Genomic DNA, 21,665 nt, shown 5'->3' on the forward strand with positions numbered 1-21,665 from the left:
GCTTTTGTGAACACGCTCTTTCACAAAAATCCAGACGCAGAACTGCCACCAGACAGGCCGCTGACATCTCAAACAATTCCCTGGAAGAGGACTCGACACTCCTGCAGCCACCGCCTTCCTCTTCAGCACACAGAAATACCCGTCTCATACAAGGCCCTTGCATCTTTGTTGAGATGGCCTTGCTCTTCCATTCTCCCTCTCTCCCCCCCTCCCCCAGTGTCTCTCCCTCTCTCCCCCCTCCCTCCCCCCCTCCCTCAGGGGTCTCCCTCTCCGTCTGGATCTGCCCTCTCTGGCAGGGCAGAGATGGGAGAAGGAGGGGAGGGGCGGGGGGGGGCAGTAACCTGCTGTTGAACTCAGTGCGCCGCGTGCATTTTTAAAACCTTGTGCTGGAGGTTTAGCTCGAATGGGCGGTTGGGGGGGGGGGGTGGAGGGAAATAACAGAGACAAAACTAATTATATTTGCATGACCCACAGCTGACCTTTTTGACTCTACAGTGACCCATTTTGTGAATGCCTTGCTAAATGTCTGGCAGGCGCGCATAGAGAACACACACACACACACACACACACACACACACACACACACACACACACACACACACACCTATAGAAATATCTAATGAAAAAAAGGATTTGCATAGATGGAGAGGCTTAGTACAGAGTGTTCAAGAAAGTCTGATTATTATTATTATTCATTCTACAGCATATACATATGATTTTCTAGAAAACCTGCTTCATGATATATTACTTGTACATTCTGTACGACGAGTGCCATGAATATTTCTGGAGAGCACATTTCCCTTTAGTTCCCAGTGAAGTACTCGCCCTTTGTTTCACCATACCAGTGACTCTGTGGAGGGGAAGCCAGACCGACTGCTTGCCGTACCATGTGATGTCCAGCTGACAGTTCAACAGCCCCCCAAAATAACTCCTACTAAAACACAATTTCAGTCCCTGCCAAGCCGCAGAAAAGTCAGGTATCCACTTAAGTCTATTAACACTGTCAGCTATAAAGAGAGGTCATCATACCCGGACAGTAAAGGGAGATATTGCCTTAGCAGGTAGGACAGGCCTCGAAAGAAGAGCATGGATTTACTGCCTGTTACGGACAGTTTCGTTATATTTCTTCAGGAGCAACACAAGGTTGAAACCTCTCGGGGGAAATTAATGTGAGTGCACATCTCAAACAGATACTCACAGAAAACACACTTCCATCGTGTACTTTATTTTACCTTCTCCAATGTTATTTTTTTTATCTCACTTGCACTTGTGTTCCCAAACCCGCCTTCGCCAACACAAGAGGTAAAGCCCACTGGTGGCAGACTCCATTAAGACTAAATGACGGCGTGTAGCCGTGTGGAACCGCAGCAGCACACATCAGATCAGGCCCCTGTGCAGCGTTCATCTGGCCCTGCTTGATTATTTGCCGGTAATGGGCAGCGTTGCGTCTCAGCCGGTGCTAAACGCCTCCTGCGCTCCCCTCACCGGGGAGCCCTGCAGGCAGGATTAAGTGTTTCTTTTCAATCAGAATAAAATCTAATAAAAGGCGGGCGAAGGGGTGGATTTAATATTCACAGTGCAGCGGTAAGCAAACCCCAGACGTTTTATAATATAAGGACAAGTGTCGGCTTGTAGAAAACACAAGAGAAATGGAGGAGAGGAAAGAAACGGATGACGGGGACACGGTGACAAATCCTCTCCGGGGATCTGAGTGACGTTTGTACGCGACGACCGAGACGACGCTGAGTGACAGCCGGACGGGGGACAGCACAACATGCTTCCTTGGAAACAGTTCTCAGATCTGGATTCTGGCTCGTTGGATTGGGATGTTATGGTGGCAGCTGAACCATAGCACCGGGCTAAGGTTTGGTCTAACTACACTTAATAAATGTTCCCCATACAAGCAATTAGTTTATACGTTTTTGTCTCTGCATCACATAAACCTTTAAACAAAGATGCTTTTGCATCTCAGCTAGCCAGCCCTAAACAGGCAGAGGGAACGATGACTCCTCTCCTACGGTCACTACTGTGCTGTGCTGCTGGGTCATGCTTTATGTACTGTTACTCTCCGGTATCGCTGCAGGAGGGTGTGGCTAAGGTTGGTTCTCCTTATGATGTACAGATATTGTCTTTAATTGTTGTGTGAAGCATAGTGTTGGTTTCTCCGTGTCATGTACAGTTTTGTGTAAAATATTTTCACCACCAGGGGCTGACTAACTAACTAACCGATTAACTAACTAACCAACTGACTGACTAACTAACCAACTAACTAACCAACTGACTAAATAACTAACTCAGCCACCTTGGGTGCCCTCACCTTCTCTGGATGAGGCAGTATAACAAACTAACCGACTAACTAACCAACTGTCTTTGTAACTGACTGACTAGCTGACTAACTAACCAAATGACAAGCTCGGCCACAGTGGTTGCCCTAACCTTCTCTGGATGAGGCAGTCTAACAGACTAACCGACTAACTAACCAACCAACTAACTAACCAACTGACTAACCAGCTTACTAACCAACTGACTAGCTCCACCACGGCGGGCGTCCTCACCTCCTCTGGATGAGGTAGTCTAACTAACTAACTAACTAACCAACTGACTAGCTCCACCACGGCGGTCGTCCTCACCTCCTCTGGATGAAGTAGTCTAACTAACTAACTAACTAACTAACCAACTGACTAGCTCCACCACGGCGGTCGTCCTCACCTCCTCTGGATGAGGTAGTCTAACTAACTAACTAACTAACTAACTAACTACTGTAACTAACTAACTAACCAACTGACCAGCTCCACCACGGCGGTCGTCCTCACCTCCTCTGGATGAGGTAGTCTAACTAACTAACTAACCAACTGACCAGCTCCACCACGGCGGTCGTCCTCACCTCCTCTGGATGAGGTAGTCTAACTAACTAACTAACCAACTGACCAGCTCCACCACGGCGGTCGTCCTCACCTCCTCTGGATGAGGTAGTCTAACTAACTAACTAACCAACTGACGAGCTCCACCACGGCGGTCGTCCTCACCTCCTCTGGATGAGGTAGTCTTCCAGGATGTCCAGGCAGCGGACCATCTGGGAGAAGATGAGGACCTTGTGTCCGCCCGCCTTCATCTTAGGCAGCAGCTTATCGATGAGCACCAGCTTGCCGGCCGACTGCACCATGGCCTGGAGGTGGAAGTCCATGGCCGTGGGGCTGTACACCTCCCTGAAGTCCTCCATGATCTTCTCCTCTGCTCCTGGGGGGGCGACAGAGACATGGACGTGGTCAGCTTCTTAACCACAACCTCCACCACAACCTCTAGTTTGGTTGTCCCGCTAAATATCTAGGACATTATTATCATGGTAAATGGATTGCAGTTATACACCGCCTTTCTAACCAGTGGCCACCAAAGCGCTTTACAATATTGCCTAAGATTCAACCATTCATACAGAAGGCGGGGTCAGCCATGCAGGGCGACAGCCAGCTTGTGGGGAGCATTAGGGGTCAGAGAAGTCATGCTCAGGGACGCCTCAACTCAGCTAGGAGGAGCCGGGGGTCGAACTAGCAACCTTCCGATTACCAGCCAACTCCCTCTTCTTCCTGAGCCACTTGCCGCAATATCATATCTTTATTGTCTTATGTATTCCTTCATCAATTCACTGGATGTGACGATAATAACCGACTATGCAGCAGGTCCACCAAGCGTTCCACCAGGCGAGAGGGGGGGGGAGTACTTCTCACATCCAGCCAGGCTTTGCACATTTCTCCTCTCCGCAGAGAGACTAGTGCGGAGAGAACGCCATTGTATCGAAAGAAAAGACCCCGGCACTGAATGGAGTTGGGATCGCTCTCAAGGACAATTTCGGTAGTAAGTGGTAGCTTACCAGCGTACCGCGGTAATACACCTAGTGAGCTGAAAGAACTGAAGAGAGCCGGGGCCAGCCGCAGGTTGAGTCAGGACTGGAAGTGAACAATAGAGCCGTAGCATATTCCCCTAGCGTCGTAGCGTCCAACGCTAGCTCCTTCCGCCGCTAGCTCGACCCTCCCTAAGCTCCTTCCCTCCCTAGCTCTTTCCCCCCCAGCCCCTTCCTCACCTAACCCCCTCCTCCCCTAGCCCCATCCTCACCTAGCTCCTTCCTCCATTAGCTCCTTCTTCCCCTAGCGCCTTCTTCCAATCCAGTTAAAAACCCAGAGAGATGAATCCAGTTCAAGGTACGGACACTGAGCAGACAGATTGGATTCAGCTCCACATTGTGACCGCACACTGCGGGCTTCAGAACACGCACTTAAAAGAGAATCAATTTGAGTGTGATAAGATGATAAAGCTTACTCAGTGGACTGTACCAAGTGGCCTATCATCTATCATCTAGATCTACATCTAGATGGACACGCCCACTTGTGATGTCGCAGGGCTTGCATTGGCTAATCACCCTCACAGCAGGAGGTAAGAGAAGAACACCGGTTCCCTAGGCGTACCTTTGATGAGGTAGGGGTGGTTGCAGCACTTCCGGAGCTCCATCATGGTGTTGACCAGGTTGGGCACGTTGGACTGGCCCACGCCCTTGGCCAGGAAGGAGAAGTTCTTCTCCAGGATGGCGCGGTAGTATTTCTTCTGGATGTTGGTGAGCTCCACCTCCACGATGGTCTCCTCCTTGGGGGCCAGCTTCTTCTCCACGTCCTCCTTCAGGCGCCGCAGCATCATGGGCTTCAGGATGGCCTGCAGCTTCTGAACCTGGGGGGGGGGGGGGACACGGCGTTAGAGAAGATCAACACCGCTCTGAGTTCACTAAGAGGGGTCTCCCGGTCCCTGCGCTCAGCAATAAAGACTCATTTATTTCTTCTTTCTTTTGCATTTTTCTGTGTTATTAAAGAGTGAGGGAAGAAGATGCAGCAAATAACCACAGGTAGGATTTGAACCCTGTTCGCTGCGTTCAGGACTGAGCCTATATGTTCCACGCTTCCTACCCGGTGAGCCACCAGGGCGCCCCATAAATACTGATTTCTTTTTGGTTTACCGTCCCAACTTTATCCAATCAAGGGAGATACTGAGAAATTGGTTGGCTTTTCACAAAGTCAGACGGAATTAAAGGATACAGAAAAATTTAATTATATGAAACAGCTTTTTGGAACCAGTTTGTGGTTTTGTATCGTGGACGGTCGAAATGTGCCGTAGATATTCGTCCTTACTTGAAACAGTTAACCACCATATGTCGGTGTGTGTGCGTGTGTGCGCGAGTGCGCCTACCATCTGTGATTTTCTGTGTAGGTTAGGTTTCATAATCCCTGCGCGTGATTTCAGTGTGACCCAGATAAAGAAAAGGAGCCACTTAAAATGGTCCCATCTGCAGAAGAGGGGTATTGATGTTGAAACGCAACAAAAAACACCAGTTGGGGAGGATAAAAAAAACAAACATGGGTGACCCACTGATGACTCCAGCTGTGTCTAAAGAGACTAATCGGGCTGCATATTATAGAAGCAGACAAAGACACAATCCTGTAATTGTGTGTGTCACCGTGATATTTCTAAAAGGGACTGACGATGCAAATGCACACTGTAAATGAAACCGATTGTTAGAACGGAGAGTAATCCGCCATGGCTCACACAGCCATCACACAGATTAGTGCAATTGATGATTTTCTCCCACGTCAAATTTGTGCCAAGAGATGTATCCTAGCAAGGGGTAGAACCCAAGTCCTCATTTTAATCAGGAAAAAGCCAGATTGCAATGCTCCCTTTCACCAGAGGTGCTGTTGTGGCAGTAAATAGACTGCATTTATACAGTGCTTTTCTAACCAGTGGCCACTCAAAGCACTGTGCAATACTGCTTAACATTGACCCATGCATGCACACATTGACACACCGACGGCAGTGTCAGCCATGCAAGGCGACAGGCAGCTCGTCGGGAGCAGTCAGGGCGAGGTGTCTTGCTCAGGGATACCTCAACACTCAGCTAGGAGGAGCTGGTGATCGAACTTCCGGTTACCAGCCAACCTGCCCCTCCTCCTGAGCCACATGCCGCACAGTAAGAATTCCCATAAAATGCACGGGATCCTTGAAGCTGGATTACCTGCTCCTCCGTCTTGAGGTCTCCAAACTCCTGCATGAAGGTGTTCTCGGAGGGGAACCGCGCGGGCTCCAGGAAGTGCAGCAGGCTGAACAGTTCCTCCACCGTGTTCTGCAGGGGAGTCCCGGTCAGCAGGACTATATGCTCCTGCACAGGAACACCGGGCATCGTGTGTCAACACAGACACTTGTAACCACAGCTCCTGAATCACTTTATGTGCACATTTTCCAGCCTAATGAATTCAGCTACCGTTAGGGTGTGTAGTGTTTAACCGTTTATTCCGAGAAGAGAAAGTGTCTCGACGTGACCGAAAAGGAAGCATTTGTACTCGTACTTGTATTATGTACATGCGTATCTAATGTATATGCCAATATGCAATTCTATCAATATTTAGCAATAATTAAATGGACTGAAACAGATTAGAAGGATTTCTAGTGCATGCTCAAATTTTCTGCAACTCATTTATCCATGGTTTTCATGCATTGTGTGCAGTGAGTGTGTGACCGAGTGTGTGACTGAGTGACTGAGTTGGTGACTGAGTGAGTGCCTGAGTGACTGAATGCCTAAGTGAGTGAGAAAGTGTGTGACTGAGTGGGTGAATTGGTGAGTGAGTGAGTGAGTGAGTGAGTGAGTGAGTGAGTGAGTGACTGAGTGACTGAGTGACTGACTGAGTGCGTGCCTACCAGGTTCATGAGCTTGAAGCCCTCCAGCAGCTTGCAGTTCTTGTTCTTGAGGCGGTGGGCTTCGTCGATGATGACGCAGCGCCAGTCGATGGCGTTGAGCTCCGAGCAACCCCCCAGGATCATCTCGAACGTCGTGATGAGCGCCTGGAACTTGTAGGCGCCCCGCACCACCCGACCCTGGACACAAAGGTACCATGCTCATTTCTTAATCCAAAACAGGGGCTTTGTTACGCAGCAAGAGTATGGCCCCGTCCCGTTACTCTCCCCTTAACGAGAACACTTGCTTTGAGTTCCCTCCACAGTAAATTCCCCTCAAAGAGGGAAGTGAGAGTGAAGATCTTTTCCTATGAATTGGGACACCACTATAATTATTATTATGCAAATGGCGTAGCGAACGTGCTCCCCTACGTCATGCGCAGCATCGACGTGTCTACACTACAGGAAGAAGGATACTATTATTTTCATTCACGTTTGAAAATGTGACCCTTGTGTCGGAAATAAGACGACCTACACATTCATCTAAACAATTAAATCCAGTTTATGGTTAAATAATTAAACATAATGTATAACTGTTTGAGAAACATGGAAAAATTGCCACTTGCTCAGTTCGCAAGGTATCCTGGGAAATTTGTGATACTCCTTTAGATGCCAGTGAGGTACGAGCTGGCAAGGGATGATTTTAAGGGAAAATGGGATGGGGGCCATATACACTACTCCACTGACTACACCATGCCATTCCCAAAGATATCTCCATAGATACAAATTATCATCCAAGCAAGCCTCACTCTGTGCCTTTCATCAACACCAGAAGGTAGAGTGGCTAAAACACAGCTCGAGCTGAAGGATGCTTAAAATATGCAGTGTCTGCGAGGGCATGCAAACGAGGGTAAAGGTTTGTGTGGCTACACGCGGTGACTTGTTATCTAATGCACTTCCTCCTCTCCCCTCGCTTTCTACACATGTAGCTATCGCCTTGACAACAGTTGTCATCGCAGAACTCCGTCACCCCCCCCCCCCCCCCTTCCCCTTCCCCTCAGGCAGACTGGAAGTGGTAGCGGCGCTCTGATCTGCCTCATCGCCGCTGACAGAAGAGACCTTCCTCTTAAGATGTGGAGGAGGAGGAGGAGGAGGAGGAGGAGGAGGAGGAGGAGGAGAGAGGCGCGGTGACATCAGAGGCTGCCTGGGAGGCCGGCCTGATGGCAGATCTGTTCCGTTCTCCCTCCCACTCCCGCTCCTACAGTACGTCTGGGTATTTAAACGCTCCCAGCAGCAGCAGCTCCCTGCCACGGAGCCTCACAGCGGGCGCGCGTGCGCGTGGGTCGCCCGCCGCTGAGCGCATGCGCCCGGCGCCTACACAGCCAGCGGACTGTCAGCCCCGCGGACGGACGCTGTCGTCCACAAACCACTCCGAGGGAAGAGTGGCGCACGCATCCACACCTTTCTAGATTCCCTCACATGCTTCGCCTAGACTAGTTAAACTAGACTCTGCATAACCTCCCCCCTTACAACACCCCCCCCCCCTCTTACATACTTATTGTATTTTTTACGCCTTGGCACTTCAAAATAGTACTAAGCATCGTGTAGCGTCATACCCTAGCTATCTCAGTTGTATACAGGCACGAGTGTTAGTGCTTGACACTTGTTTATATCAACATCCTTACATCCTTATCAACATCCTTACTGTATGATCCTCCTTCTTCTGAAAAATCGCTGTGGATAAAAGCATCTGCTAAATGCCATAAATGTTAAAGTAAATTAATGCCTAAACATAGCCTCAAATTGAATGATTCTGAGGTAACGTATAGTACAAATAACGTCGGTGTATATACCACCAAATTTCAAATACTTTGGCCAGAGAGACAGGGCAGCGAGAGACAGGCCAGAGAGAGACAGGTCGGAGAGAGACAGGCCAGCGAGAGACAGGCCAGCGAGAGACAGGCCAGAGAGAGACAGGCCGGAGAGTGACAGGACAGCGAGAGACAGGTCGGAGAGACAGGCCAGAGAGAGACAGGTCGGAGAGAGACAGGCCAGAGAGACAGGCCGGAGAGACAGGCCGGAGAGAGACAGGTCGGAGAGAGACAGGCCGGAGAGAGACAGGCCGGAGAGAGACAGGCCAGAGAGAGACAGGCCAGAGAGAGACAGGCCAGAGAGAGACAGGCCAGAGAGAGACAGGCCAGAGAGAGACAGGCTAAAGAGAGTCAGGCTAAAGAGAGTCAGGCTAAAGAGAGACAGGCTAAAGAGAGACAGGCCGGAGAGAGACTGACACTCCGCTTGCTCCAGGTCAGGGTCCAGGCCCAGTCTCCAGGCTTACCTGCGCGTCCCTGAAGTACATCTCGTACTGCTGCAGCATCTGCCGGCTGATCATGCTGCCGTGGTAGACGATGACGTTGTGGTGCGTCCAGGTGCGGAACTCGCGCTCCCAGTTGGCGATGGTGGAGAGCGGGGCGATGATGAGGAATGGCCCCCTGATGCCCACGCGGTGCATCTCCTCCAGGTAGGTGATGGACTGGATCGTCTTCCCCAGGCCCATCTCGTCTGCCAGGATGCAGTTCCGTCTGGGCAGAGGGATTCGACCGTTGGAACAGACGGAGGAACCACCCAAGAGTGGAACGAGGAAAACCGTTCAACTAATAAAAACCATCCCTAGTGTTTTGGGTGCCTGGTAATCCCATCATTTACCCGCACGCAGAACGCGGTTGACATTATAATACGACATTTAGGAAAACGCTAGAACGTGCAGGAGAACAGGGCATTATCCCGACCTGCTAAGGAAACAGGGAACAGGAGCCGAGGGAATACCGGCCGAGAGAGATTGTTTAAAGGAACAAAACACAACAACAACAACGGAGGCACATAAACCAAAGTGTAATAGCAGGCCAGGGAGAGGAGAGACAAGCTGTTGAACCTCAGTGCTCCTGACGGGGGGGGGGGGTGTGTGTGTGTGTGTGTGTGTGTGTGTGTGTGTGTGTGTGTGTGTGTGTGTGTGTGTGTGTGTGTGTGTGTGTGTGTGTGTGTGTGTGTGTGTGTGTGTGTGTGTTAGGCCCGGGGAGAGACATTCATTGAGTTGTCCAGTGGGTGGGGGTGTAAGGTCTGGAGGCTAATTACAATGTGCGGCTATTCCCACCGGCCCACTAAGAAGCTCTTTAGTCCTGATGAATCCCACTGCGTGGGCATATTCCCACACACACGGTAACCTAACACACACACACTCTGAAGAGCGCATGCACACACACACACGGTAACCAAACACACACACACACTCAGAAGAGCGCATGCACACACACACACACAAGGTAACCAAGCACAGACACACTCAGAAGAGCGCATGCACACACACGGTAACCAAACACATACAGTCTCAGAAGAGCGCATGCACACCCACACAAAAGGTAACCAAACACACACAAATGCAAAGCAGCCGTGCCCGTGTCGGCGGGCCGAGGTGTGGCCGTGATCGACCTCCTCTGGACGTTAGTTGCCTGGAGGGCGGCGGGAGAGTCCTCCGCTCAGCCGCCGGCGGTAGCCACATTCATTATTCATCGTTTAGGGCCCGGCGGATAACGAGGCGCACACACACACACACAGACACACAAACACACACACACACACACACACTTTGCTACAGACTATGTCATGGCTGTTTCTAAACGGCATGAGGTTATCCATGATGTCACGCATGACATCATGGATGATGTAATGCCTTTAGGGAACGGCCATCGCGTGAAATGACGCCTGCTGAGTTGGGCCGAGGTGATTCCTCTCCTTCCGTGGAACGGGAGCGCACACAATGGATATTGTTGACGCGTATAAATATATGCCCTCCATCGTCACCATAAGTATTGTGTATTCAGAGGCAGCCAATGGGATGTCCCTGAATGAGCATGTGACCTAGAGGCGAGTTCAAATACGCAGGTGTTTAATAAACGACTACGAGTTCCAGTCAAACAGCACTAATGCCCCACTGTATGTTATTTTCGTCTGTATACTATTTTGGCCTAGCACTGGGTATGACACATGAAGACATGTGGTAGAAGAGACCGGAGAAGAGATCTGAAGTGAGTGAGAACCAGGGCACGTCTGTGTGGCGACGTTGTGTGTGCGTGTGTGTGCACACGTGTGTGTGCACGTGCGTATGTGTGCGTGGGTTCGCACGTGCACCTCTCTCCCATTGGTGTCTTCGTACATACTGTGTACTGAAGATGGAATAGTACCGTCTGGAGTCCTACAAACTGCGTGTGCGTGCACGTAACGCTGACCTGTTGTACCAGTTGAAGAGGAGCCAGTTCACCCCCTCCAGCTGATAGTCCCTGAGGCTGTTTCCGTTGCGGTACTGTCTGGACTGATCCCTCTTCTTCCACAGGTTGGCTGGAGGACGCTCCTGGGAGAGAGGGACACCGTCCCAGGCATTAAGGGCCGGTTCCCACATGGCCAACATCGGTTCATATGCACGTTGATTGCTGCTCTCTTTTTTGAGATCCTTCTTATTGTACACAGTTTGGTGCAGGAAATAAATAGATCAGCAAGGAACCTATCAATAAAATTAATATGTCGATATACCAAAAAGGCAAAGTAAATTAAAGACAGAATTCAGGAGGAAGTAATAAACTATTGAAACTTTATTCAAACTGTAAGACCGGGGTGAGACAAGACTTGGGACCCGGCAGCATTAAAATGAGCCTCCGATTTAGCATAATAGTTAGCATAATCAGGCTAGAACCTTTAGTTCCCAGATCATCAGAGAGGCTGCGTGTTCATTCTAGTATTCTCGTAGCACGAGCGTTCGAGGGATCTAGGATTGCATGCATAATATTAAATAGCTGTTGCCAGAGGCACGTGTAACAGAGACGGAGTAAGAAAATAAAAACGGGAATAGATTCAGAAACAGAACCCGATGACAGCAGGGAACAATTACACAATGAGAAAAACTAAGCAGGTGAGGAACAGGATAAAAAGAGGATTTAATGAATTTCTTTTTACTTTTGGGGAATTATTATATTCGGTAAAAGCCAAGAGTTGAATCCCTGGGAAAAGAAGAGTGTGTGTGAGTATGTCGGTACGTGGATGCGCATGCACATGTGGTTCCGTGTGTCCCTGTATATATGTGCATGCGTGTGGGAGTACGTTTGTGCATGTTTGCGTGTGTGTGCACGTGCGGTTGTACGCGTGTGTGGTTGAATGCGTGTGTGTGCACGTGTTGCCGTGCGCGTGTGCGCGCCCCTTACCACCCGTCGCACGTCAGCCTTGATGGCCTGCAGCTGCTCAAACTCCTCGATCTTGCTCTGCTCCACGTCTGCCTTGAGCTCCCAGGTGCTGTCCTCGTAGGGCAGCGAGCACCACTTCACCAGGTAGTAGACCAGGTCCTGGGCGGGAGAGCACAGGGACATGGTGACACCGAGCCCCGGGGTGCAGGCCGCTCCCCGGAGCCGAGAGGAAGCTCAGTGCAGGGCCACATTTGTGAAAGTAGAATACACAAGAAAATGGAGGAGGAACATAGCACGCCACACACACACACACACACAACTGCAATGTTGTGTGTGTGTGTGTAGCACACACACACAAAGTCATATGTTGGTTTCAGTTTCATTCATCATATGTGGGTTCAACACAGGGTTAACGGTAGTGTAAAATGTGTTCAGCTCAGCAGTAAGAGCCTTCGTCTCAATGACAGCACTAGGCCTATATAGATAAAGCACACGCCGTGTACTTGCCTCCCCTGTGTCCTTGTCCTCACAGTAGGACACTTCCAGCACCCGGTCTACCTCCACATAGTCAGGGTTGAAGGGATCCTCCTCCATCTGTGTGGGACAGAGAGCACGCGAGCGAGAGAGCGAGGACGAGATTAGAGAGAGAAAAAAAATATAGAAATTACTTCCCACACACCATCTGGAATCTGAACCAAACCTCACTGCTCTTAATTGAGTGTGTGCACGCAGAGATTTAAAAACAAATGCACGCAGATGTGCGTACATGCTGGCACATATTCAAAGCCACTTCACACACAATTCATTCGACATATTGTGTCACACACACATTCACACATTTGCTTGAGGCATGATATTCTCTTTAATATTACGGACATGTGTGCGAGAACATACATTGTGTAAACATACATTCACCAAGTGAGTGTCTAGCTGTGCAGATCATTGGTGCACAAACATGGCGGCAAGAACAATGACACACACAGGCACAAACGCGCCCCCACACACACACACAGATACACACACACACGGGTGCAAACGCACGCCTCCACACACACAGGCCCACCCACCCACGCACCCACACACACACACACACACAGACACACACACACACACACAGGCCCACCCACACACACACACACAAACAGGCCCACAAACACACCCACACACACACTCTGGCCCAAACACACTCACGTGCACACACACGCATAGTAAACTGTAAGGCTGGCTTACGTCTGCGAAGAAGAGGGCCCTCTGAGCCTGTTTGATCTTAAAGCGTTTCAGCTTCTGCTGGATCCTCTTGTCCTTCTCCAGTTGCTGCTCGGTGGCCCACTCACAGTGCAGGTAGGAGCTGTTAACCGCGAGGAGAGGAGCACAGACACAGAGACCATTAGAACACACCTTTCAAATCAGCGTCTCGCTGTTCTCCGGGGGAACCCACTTATCACGCCACAGCCCTTTTTATTATTTCCTTTTGTTTAATGATTTGTTTTTCTCTGAACCATGCACACTGAGAGATGGAGTCACATGCGTTATTTATTTAAAAAAAAACTGTTCAATTCAGGAACGACAGGCACTCAAATGTGCTCGTGAAAATATGCCGAAATCAGGTGTAATGACAGATTGCCTGCCAGCACAAAAGTAATTGTTTGGTGGGACACAGTGGTAATGAAATGCGTTTTACTAAACCGCTCCTATTAATAAGTACAAATTATATTATTATTTTTATTATTTTATATAACCACCATGGAATGTTACTATTTATGGGCTCAGAGGTAGGCAAGTAGGGTGAATTGTGACTTACTAGTTTTTGTATTTTACAAAGTACTCCTCCACTTCCACCACAACCCCAGGAGAGACCTATGGAGAGACAGAACATAAGACTCAATAGACATGACTCACTTACTGCACATTGTTTCAATAGCCATTGTGGCACTCGTTTCATGATAGATTGACATTGAGAAACGGGCATTACATTCTTCCATTATGTATAAAGGTTACAAAGTAACCCATCAGTAATGAGCTCGGAATTCAACAGATCAAAATGCCTGCCAAATAACGCGTCACTTGGCATCATTTATTGAATTCATGCTGCTCTCCCAGTTCCCTTTTTATCTAAATACCCACAAGTTGTACGGAGCCATTTGCACACAAATCAAAAAGGGGAACCACTGTGATACCAGTACTCGAAGGGGGGTGTCGGGGAGGAAGTCTGGATCTACCTCGTTCTTGATCATGCGTGATGACATCACTTTGTCAACAACGGCTGCATCTTCTTCACTGGGATTCTCCTGCAGGGATGAGAAAAGCATGAATGTAAGAATGGCCTTATTCACCCGGGGGCCATCTTCGCTCCAAACACTAGCAGGGTGATGAAACTGAATGCAGAATTGATTGACAAGGATATGAAATAAAGACTGCAATTTTGTGTAAATTAATGTGTTTGGAAAACACATTCAATAAAATACACATTAAGTGTTTGCAAATACACACAATATAAAGTACAGCAGATCCTCTTCATGTTTTAGAAGAGGATTATCATTCAGACCACATGAATCACCAAGGACATGCTTGCAAGTCCATCCTTCTCAAACATGCCCTCCCGGTCTACAGGTTTAGCTCTTTACAAATATTGCTCTTGCCTTTTAAAGCTCCACACAAATAGTCTTGCAAATAAAGCCAGCAGCCACTGCTTTTAGGCCGGGAGAAATCGGGTAAATACACAACGATATACAATCACGAAGGAGTAGAAAAATGATTCAAAAGGCTGAATAAGGAACCTATCTCGTTGCCAAACAGCAGGGTTCTCGCTGTAGACAGAACCACGATTCCATAGTCCACTGAGTTTTGTATTGTCGGTGCACAGCGACTCACCACAAAGAGCTGGACGGCGGGCTCCTTGCGCACCGCGCCGCCGGTCTTCTTGGCCTTGACGATGACCTTCACCTCCTCGTCCGACAGCCGGGCCTCCACCTCCTCAGAGTACTTCTTCCTCTTCACCTGCCGGTTGGAGCGACGCTTCTGCAGGGAGGAACAAAAACACCACAGAAGAAGTGAGTCGGAGGGCTCTTCTAGAGGTTTAGTCTCTGAGCCAGAAGCGTGTTATTCATTGAATACAATGTGCCGGTGCCAGGCCCGGGTCTGTTTCAGTGGGAAGTGAGTACAGTAGCCTGCGTTCGGGCCTCCAGATGGCCCTACAAATGGAGTGAAAGCAGATGCTAGCTTTGAGGTAGAAGAAGGATCCCAGAATGCATTTTGACTTTCATTTGAACGATGGCCGCCAACGCGAGGACAACAAATGTAATGATATCTTGGCAGAAAATAAATAAAAAAATGTAGTAGTAAATTGTATGTCATGTCAACTATTTACTATATTTTCGCCATTTTTCAATGTCCGTACAACCCGTTTAAAAGGTGAATTATATCCCATTTCTTCGTGTTTGCTTTAACCCTCTGGTTCATAAGAGCCACTACCGCAAGGAGTTTCTCCAACAGGAGCTGTAGAGGAAGAGTCTTTTACCCTACCCAGCAGCACACAAACAGCCCGGTCATACCCAGGCCCAAAGCAAAAAACAAGACATCAACCCTGGACTCTGGGGGCTTTGAACGCGGGCTCTATCCAATAAGCTCCAACGCCACTCTGCCTTTCTGTTGAGCCTTTGTAATGATTGTCTGCGTGGGCAACGCTGCATCCAGCATTGATACACAAGCCTCAACTAATGATAATGTGCAGTTAATCAACAACAAACGATAGCGAGCTGATTTAATTAGGTGTCCCTTTGGAGGTACACACACACACACCTAAGATGGCCCGTCCCACGTACACCAAGAGCAGATATGGCAAACTCACACACACACACCTCTGTATGTAGTTGGCGAACATATTGGGTTATGTGACAGTTTTCTACCTGCATCAGCACGAATTGATGTCTTAACCTCAAGTGAGTGGTAAAACCGCGAGCCAGTGTATCTGGCTCTGAACAATCTGAACAATCCATCTCTAATCATGTTGGCGGGATTAAGGAAAATAAAGCAGCCATTTTGAATCTGAATAAATCTTCAGCGCTGCAATAGAGCGAAAATGTAACATTTAAAACAAAATGACAGAAAACATGAGGTACTTAACCAAAGAACCTTACCCTTTAACTCATAGTAATTACATTTACATACAAAAACTCAGCTCACAATGTCATTCTGTAGATTTCAAGTATTCAACAATAATGGTACATTCCCCCGTTTTAAACTTGTTATGGATCATCTGGGGCATCAGCAACAGATACAGCTGGGACACCAAAATCAAAATCAGCAACGGATAACGTAGAGACAAATCCAGGGAACAAGACACCGGAGGAGGGGAGATGTGCTCATGACATCGGAGGCCCAGATTCAGTCTGGCCAGCTGCCGTGGAAATCGATGACTAAGGTCAACGGAGCCCTTGGTTTAGAGCACTAACCCCCCATTTGCCTGACGTTTAACCACAGCGAATCTGGTTTCAGTAAAAAAGAATTAAGCTATACCAGAGGCTGAAATGAGCCATCAGCAGGCCGTTTTAATTAGGCTAAATCGTGTAATACTGTTGGCATAATTATGTCCCTCCCAGACAGAGGCGTAGCGGCGACTGGTAGTCGAGAGGCAGAGAGAGCATCAGCATTAATCCTCAACAACTAGACGGGCCGCGCACCAGTGTGAATAATGATCGCTCTGTTCTTTTAATCAACAACAGTCACTGCGTGTAGGTTTTATTCCCTTCTAAAGAAAACACAAACCCATCAGAGGAATGTATAATTACCCTGGGCTGTTTGGATGCGTGTAGTAAAAGTACATATCTGGGCAGGACTGCAGCTTTCTGGGAAGATGGTTATAAGTATCGGGCTGCATGTTGCTCAGGAGGTAGAGCGGGTTGGCTGGTAACCGGAAGGTTGCTAGTTCGATCCCGGGCCCCTCGAGGTGATCGAGGTTTCCCTGAGCAAAACACCTCGCTCTTACTGCGCCTGACGAGTTGACTGTCGCCTTGTGTGGCTGACACCGCTGTCGGTGTGTGAATGCGTGCATGAATGAGTGAATGTTGGGTTATATTGTAAAGGGTTAGGAGTGGCCAATGGTTAGAAAAGCACTATACAAATGCAGTCGGTAGTGCATTGGTAGTGGACATAACTGATGGAAAAGTGCGTTGCAATCCTATATTAATCCCTTCCACCCTTCATCCTGGACTGCCCATGTTGTGCGAGTGCCGGTGATTTAATCTCCAATACATTAAAGAGCATTTGGTGGCAAGCAGCATACCTGCATGCTGACGCTAGACCTTTATGCACATCCGGGAGGGTTCAACGGATCGATGCCAGCCATCGCCCTTAGCGACGGTCATATACTGTACGTTAGGAACTTGCCGCATTCTCGCTTTTGTGTTGAGACCAGGCTACGATATTAATAACAGACATATTCAAACGTTTAATTTGCAGCAGGGTGCTACGTGGTGTCATACAGAGTGGCAGTAGCAATAAGAACCAGTGCCTCGCTGTAACCTGCTTCAATCAGCTGTATTACAGAGGTAAGGTGCTCTTCTAAATGGTAAATGGACTACGTTTATGCAGCACTTTTCTAACCAGTGGCCAGTCAAAGCGTTTACAATATGACCTCACATTCACCCATTCATGCACAAATTCACACACCGACGGCGGTGTCAGCCACGCCAGGCGACAGCCAGCTCATCGGGAGCAGTCAGGGTGAGGTGTCTTGCTCAGGGACACCTCGACACTCAGCTAGGAGGAGCTGGGCATCGAACTAGCAACCAACGGGTTCCCAGACAACCCGCTCTACCTCCAGAGCCACATTCAGCCCTTGTGTCAAGGTGTGTTGGCTCCTGAGAAGCAGGTGATCCTCTTCCGCAGTCATTGACGGTGGAAAGAACACCTGTGGGCTTTGACTATATAGATGCCCACATGACCTATGGGTGGACCAGAGGGGAATTCCTCTTGAGGTGCCAGATCTAGCTTTCCCCCACCGCTAGTGGGAAGGCTGCTGGGGCTAAGGATGAATTAGAGTGGTACCAGTGCAACAGAGGGGTTCCCTCACGGGCCCTTACGGAGACACAGGGAACACGGGGATGGAAAGAGAGAACAGAGAGTAGCCAGGGCTGGGGATTGCAAAAGCAACCTGTGACATGTGGGTTCTGGGCTCATCCCATGGTTAATATTAAGAGAGAGAGAATGGAAACGTGGGGTTTCCCCCCAGCTGTCTATAGGCGAGGCACAGCGCCTCTGCTAAATTACAGAGAGCCGGTAAAAACAAGAACTGTTTCACGGTTAAAGTCTGTGGAAAAAAGACATTGTTTCCGTCTGTACATGTCAGCATCTGCATTCCGTTTGACAGAAAACATAGGCTACTATTTACCTTATATAATGAGCCTTCTTTTATATAGCCTTATATAATACACCATCATTAAATCTAGGGTAACTTTGAGAAACCGACTAGTCAGCTAGTTTTTCGAAAGTACATAAGAAAAACATCCCTCCCCTCCTCCCTTAGGCATCACCCTAGAGCCACGCCCCCAAATCATGTGACTAGCTGGCTAGTTTCAGCAATTAGGTCTGCATAGACAATGAGTGCATGGGCCAAGTACACACAGGTAGCTAGGAAGTAGTAGTTAGACAGACAGGTAGGCCAGAGTGTCTCTTTTTTCTGACAGTCAGAGCATTTGATTTATTGATTATTGTCGGGAAGTGGAGAGAATTTCATCAAGTAAATACTGTGCCTTCCTTGACTTTAAAATAATACAAGTGTGTAATCAGACAGTGGCCTCTCTCTCTGTGGAGATCTCTGTTCTGTATGTACAGATCTCTGTTCTGTCTCATTATGTACAGTTTCCCCACGCTCCAAAAATGATAAAACTCTGATTGATGGAGAGCACGCAGAAGCGTTTGACGTCATCAGCGTAAGGAACAAACGCAGCGCCATTCAACGTTAAAGATGCCCCACCGAGGCAGAGAATAACTGCCCCCAATACCACGGGCTGTGGGCATCATCCATGCCTAGGTTGATTTGTGTACGTCAAAGTCCTCGAAGCACACTGACTCAGAAAAGTCCCAATAGACGCTGTGCGATTAAGCGATCTAAAGCAAGGCGCGACAGACACACTTTATATAGCGCTTTCCTAACCAGTGGCCACTCAAAGTGCTTTGCATTATTGCCTAACATCACCTATTCATGCAAACCTTCACACACCGACAGCGGAGTCTACCATGCAAAAAAGATGGCGGCCACCTTGTCAGGAGCAGTCAGGGTTAAGTCTTGCTCAGGGACACCTCGACACTCGGCTAGGAGAAGCTGGGGATCGAACTAGCAACCTTCCGGTTACCAGCAAACCCGCTCTACCTCCTGAGTCACATGCCGCCCCATCAGACCCTGAACCCTCCAGGTTCAAGGGTTGTAAACGACTGGACCCGGACCGGTGATCACCCCCCACTTTGCCGTGCTTTAAACACTATTGTTTTGGTATTTCAGTTCTCAGTAAACACTGCTTGACTCGGACCGGGTAGCTACCCACTCATTCCCCAACTGAAGGCCGCTTAATGACAGAGCGTGAACGCAGAGTAAACACCGCCTGTTATGCTTTTTAATACTTTTATTGGATCGTCGACACACAGCGTCAGCCCATCAAGGTTTTCAGTTCGCTAATTAGATCCAACATGAAATATGTCTCTGTGGGACGCATTAGTTCTCTTAATAATTATTTGAATAATTGTCGCTAGGTAAGATCTACACCGTATGATCAAAGAGCTATCATTTCAAGTGATAGCTCCGATGATTAATTTAAGTGTCATTCGTTAGGAATGCCATCCCCATTCGTCAGCTCTTAATGAGTGAAACGTGAGAATGCCGACGTGACTGGGCTGCATGAGACAATTACGCATTTAGACCGCTCTCGCTTCATTTCTAACCAACCAGGGAACCTCTTCTGAGTGGTTGGAATAATCCATCACACCTGTCCATCAAATCTGTCCACACAGCGCTATAAAAGCTCCACACCCACAATGCAACACTTATTGATGGAAGAGATAATTCTGGGGAGTTATTTTGGGTGTCTAGGAGGAAGATCTTCCCCACCACTGAACTCTTCTTTTGCGTTTTTTGACTAACAGTCTCAGAATAAAGCAGCCTCTAAATATCGGCAAGAATGAGATGGTTTCATAGCAACGATGTTGTTTAACTTCTACATAAAAACCGGGCGTCAGACAGCAATATGCCAGGCTGCAGTGAAGTGGCCGCTCTATTATTGATTATTGATCATATATGACGTTGTGCGTTTTGTTCTGTTCGTTAGTGTCTCACCGCGTCGTCGTCTTTGGAGGAGCGCCTCTGGGGAGGGTCGTCGTCCTCGTCCCCCGAGGACTCAGGCTTTCGTTTCTTCTTCTTTCCGATCTTGATGACAATTTTCCTGGAGGGGAGAAAATGGAAATAATTCAAACCTGAGCCGCTTGATAACGTTCTCTCTTCATCTAGTGAGAGGCAGCCTGCTGTACCTCGACATACAATTTGAAAAACGTTATACAATATATGAAGATGCAATATAATATATTATTCCCCCTCAATATGTCAAAGCAAATACATACACACGCACACAATGGGGGCATTAAATAATTCATTGTATGTCATGTTCTGTGATGCCTTAAATTTAAACAACGCTCCGCTGGTATGTATTTCCATGCCATCTTCAAAAGGAAACATTATCGCTGGGCAAAGAAAACGCATTTGGCCAATTGTTGTAGCATGAGAGGCATGTTGAAAAGTCAGGACTCCGCATGGGGAAGTCGGGTTGGATGTCACACATTCATACAGACAAGTAGCACAAATAAACTGGGGGATTTGTTCTTTCCTTTATGTAGTACAACAGCGTTTAAGCTGTGTGTGTGTGTGTGTGTGTGTGTGTGTGTGTGTGTGTGTGTGTGTGTGTGTGTGTGTGTGTGTGTGTGTGTGTGTGTGTGTGTGTGTGTGTGTGTGTGTGTGTGTGTGTGTGTGTGTGTGTGCGTGTCTCTAGACCCAAGTCTGGTGTCAGTGCATTTGTCTGTTCTGTCATTTTCAACAGCCCCTGAGTGGCTCTATATCAGGGCTCACGAGACCCGACTCATCGGCTCCAAACACAATATCTGCTTCCAAATAAACTGTTCTCTTCTCATCCACTCTCATCATTCCTCTCTGAGGAGCCTGATGGAAGTCGACCAGAGATGCTCCTCTGGATCCACAAACGCAGAAGTGAGCCTTGTAACACAAGCTGAAGCAACCCTACTGAAAAAGCTTCAAGGGGCTTTCTTCTCATCCCAACAACAGAGATGTACGGAGAATAACAAAAAGGGAGTGGCAAACCTCACATTGGACCAATCACGTGTCCACAACATGCCGAGGAGCCGCGTGAGAAAAGGAAGTTTTACCCAAACATTTGAGAAAGAACAGAGTTAGTAACACGTAAGAACAGTGTGCATGGCCACACCTTCAAAATATAAAACCAGAACATGTAGGAACACATCAAAAAATAAAACGCAGCAAATTAGCCAAACCAATTCTACACTTCATCCGCATTGAAGCAGCCTTGTATGCATTCATGTCTTGGTCTAAACATACTAAATTGAACAGGAAGTATTATGATTTCAAAGGGTTATTGGAAAGGCCGCATATCCACCACAACCACAGTGACCAGGCACCAACAGCAGACTACAGACGAATGGCAACTTGTTTGACGACTC

The 21,665-nt window shown here is 48.3% G+C and overlaps 1 protein-coding gene across 7 annotated transcripts in view; it reads right to left on the reverse strand.

Moving 5' to 3' along the window:
* Nucleotides 1-21,665, reverse strand: part of chd9 (chromodomain helicase DNA binding protein 9) — an 82,054-nt gene that overhangs the window by 26,932 nt on the left and 33,457 nt on the right. For all 7 annotated transcript variants that reach the window (XM_030377774.1, XM_030377773.1, XM_030377772.1 and 4 more), the window contains 13 exons: nucleotides 20,257-20,362; nucleotides 14,802-14,948; nucleotides 14,150-14,218; nucleotides 13,732-13,787; nucleotides 13,161-13,278; nucleotides 12,438-12,524; nucleotides 11,952-12,089; nucleotides 10,986-11,107; nucleotides 9,041-9,284; nucleotides 6,730-6,906; nucleotides 6,050-6,193; nucleotides 4,458-4,713; nucleotides 3,027-3,237 (listed from right to left, as the gene is read on the reverse strand). In XM_030377774.1, the coding sequence (XP_030233634.1) occupies nucleotides 3,027-3,237; nucleotides 4,458-4,713; nucleotides 6,050-6,193; nucleotides 6,730-6,906; nucleotides 9,041-9,284; nucleotides 10,986-11,107; nucleotides 11,952-12,089; nucleotides 12,438-12,524; nucleotides 13,161-13,278; nucleotides 13,732-13,787; nucleotides 14,150-14,218; nucleotides 14,802-14,948; nucleotides 20,257-20,362 (1,875 nt within the window). The remainder of the gene's footprint in view (nucleotides 1-3,026; nucleotides 3,238-4,457; nucleotides 4,714-6,049; nucleotides 6,194-6,729; nucleotides 6,907-9,040; nucleotides 9,285-10,985; nucleotides 11,108-11,951; nucleotides 12,090-12,437; nucleotides 12,525-13,160; nucleotides 13,279-13,731; nucleotides 13,788-14,149; nucleotides 14,219-14,801; nucleotides 14,949-20,256; nucleotides 20,363-21,665) is intronic.

This window comes from Gadus morhua, chromosome 14, assembly GCF_902167405.1.
Source record: "Gadus morhua chromosome 14, gadMor3.0, whole genome shotgun sequence".
Lineage (NCBI taxonomy): Eukaryota > Metazoa > Chordata > Actinopteri > Gadiformes > Gadidae > Gadus > Gadus morhua.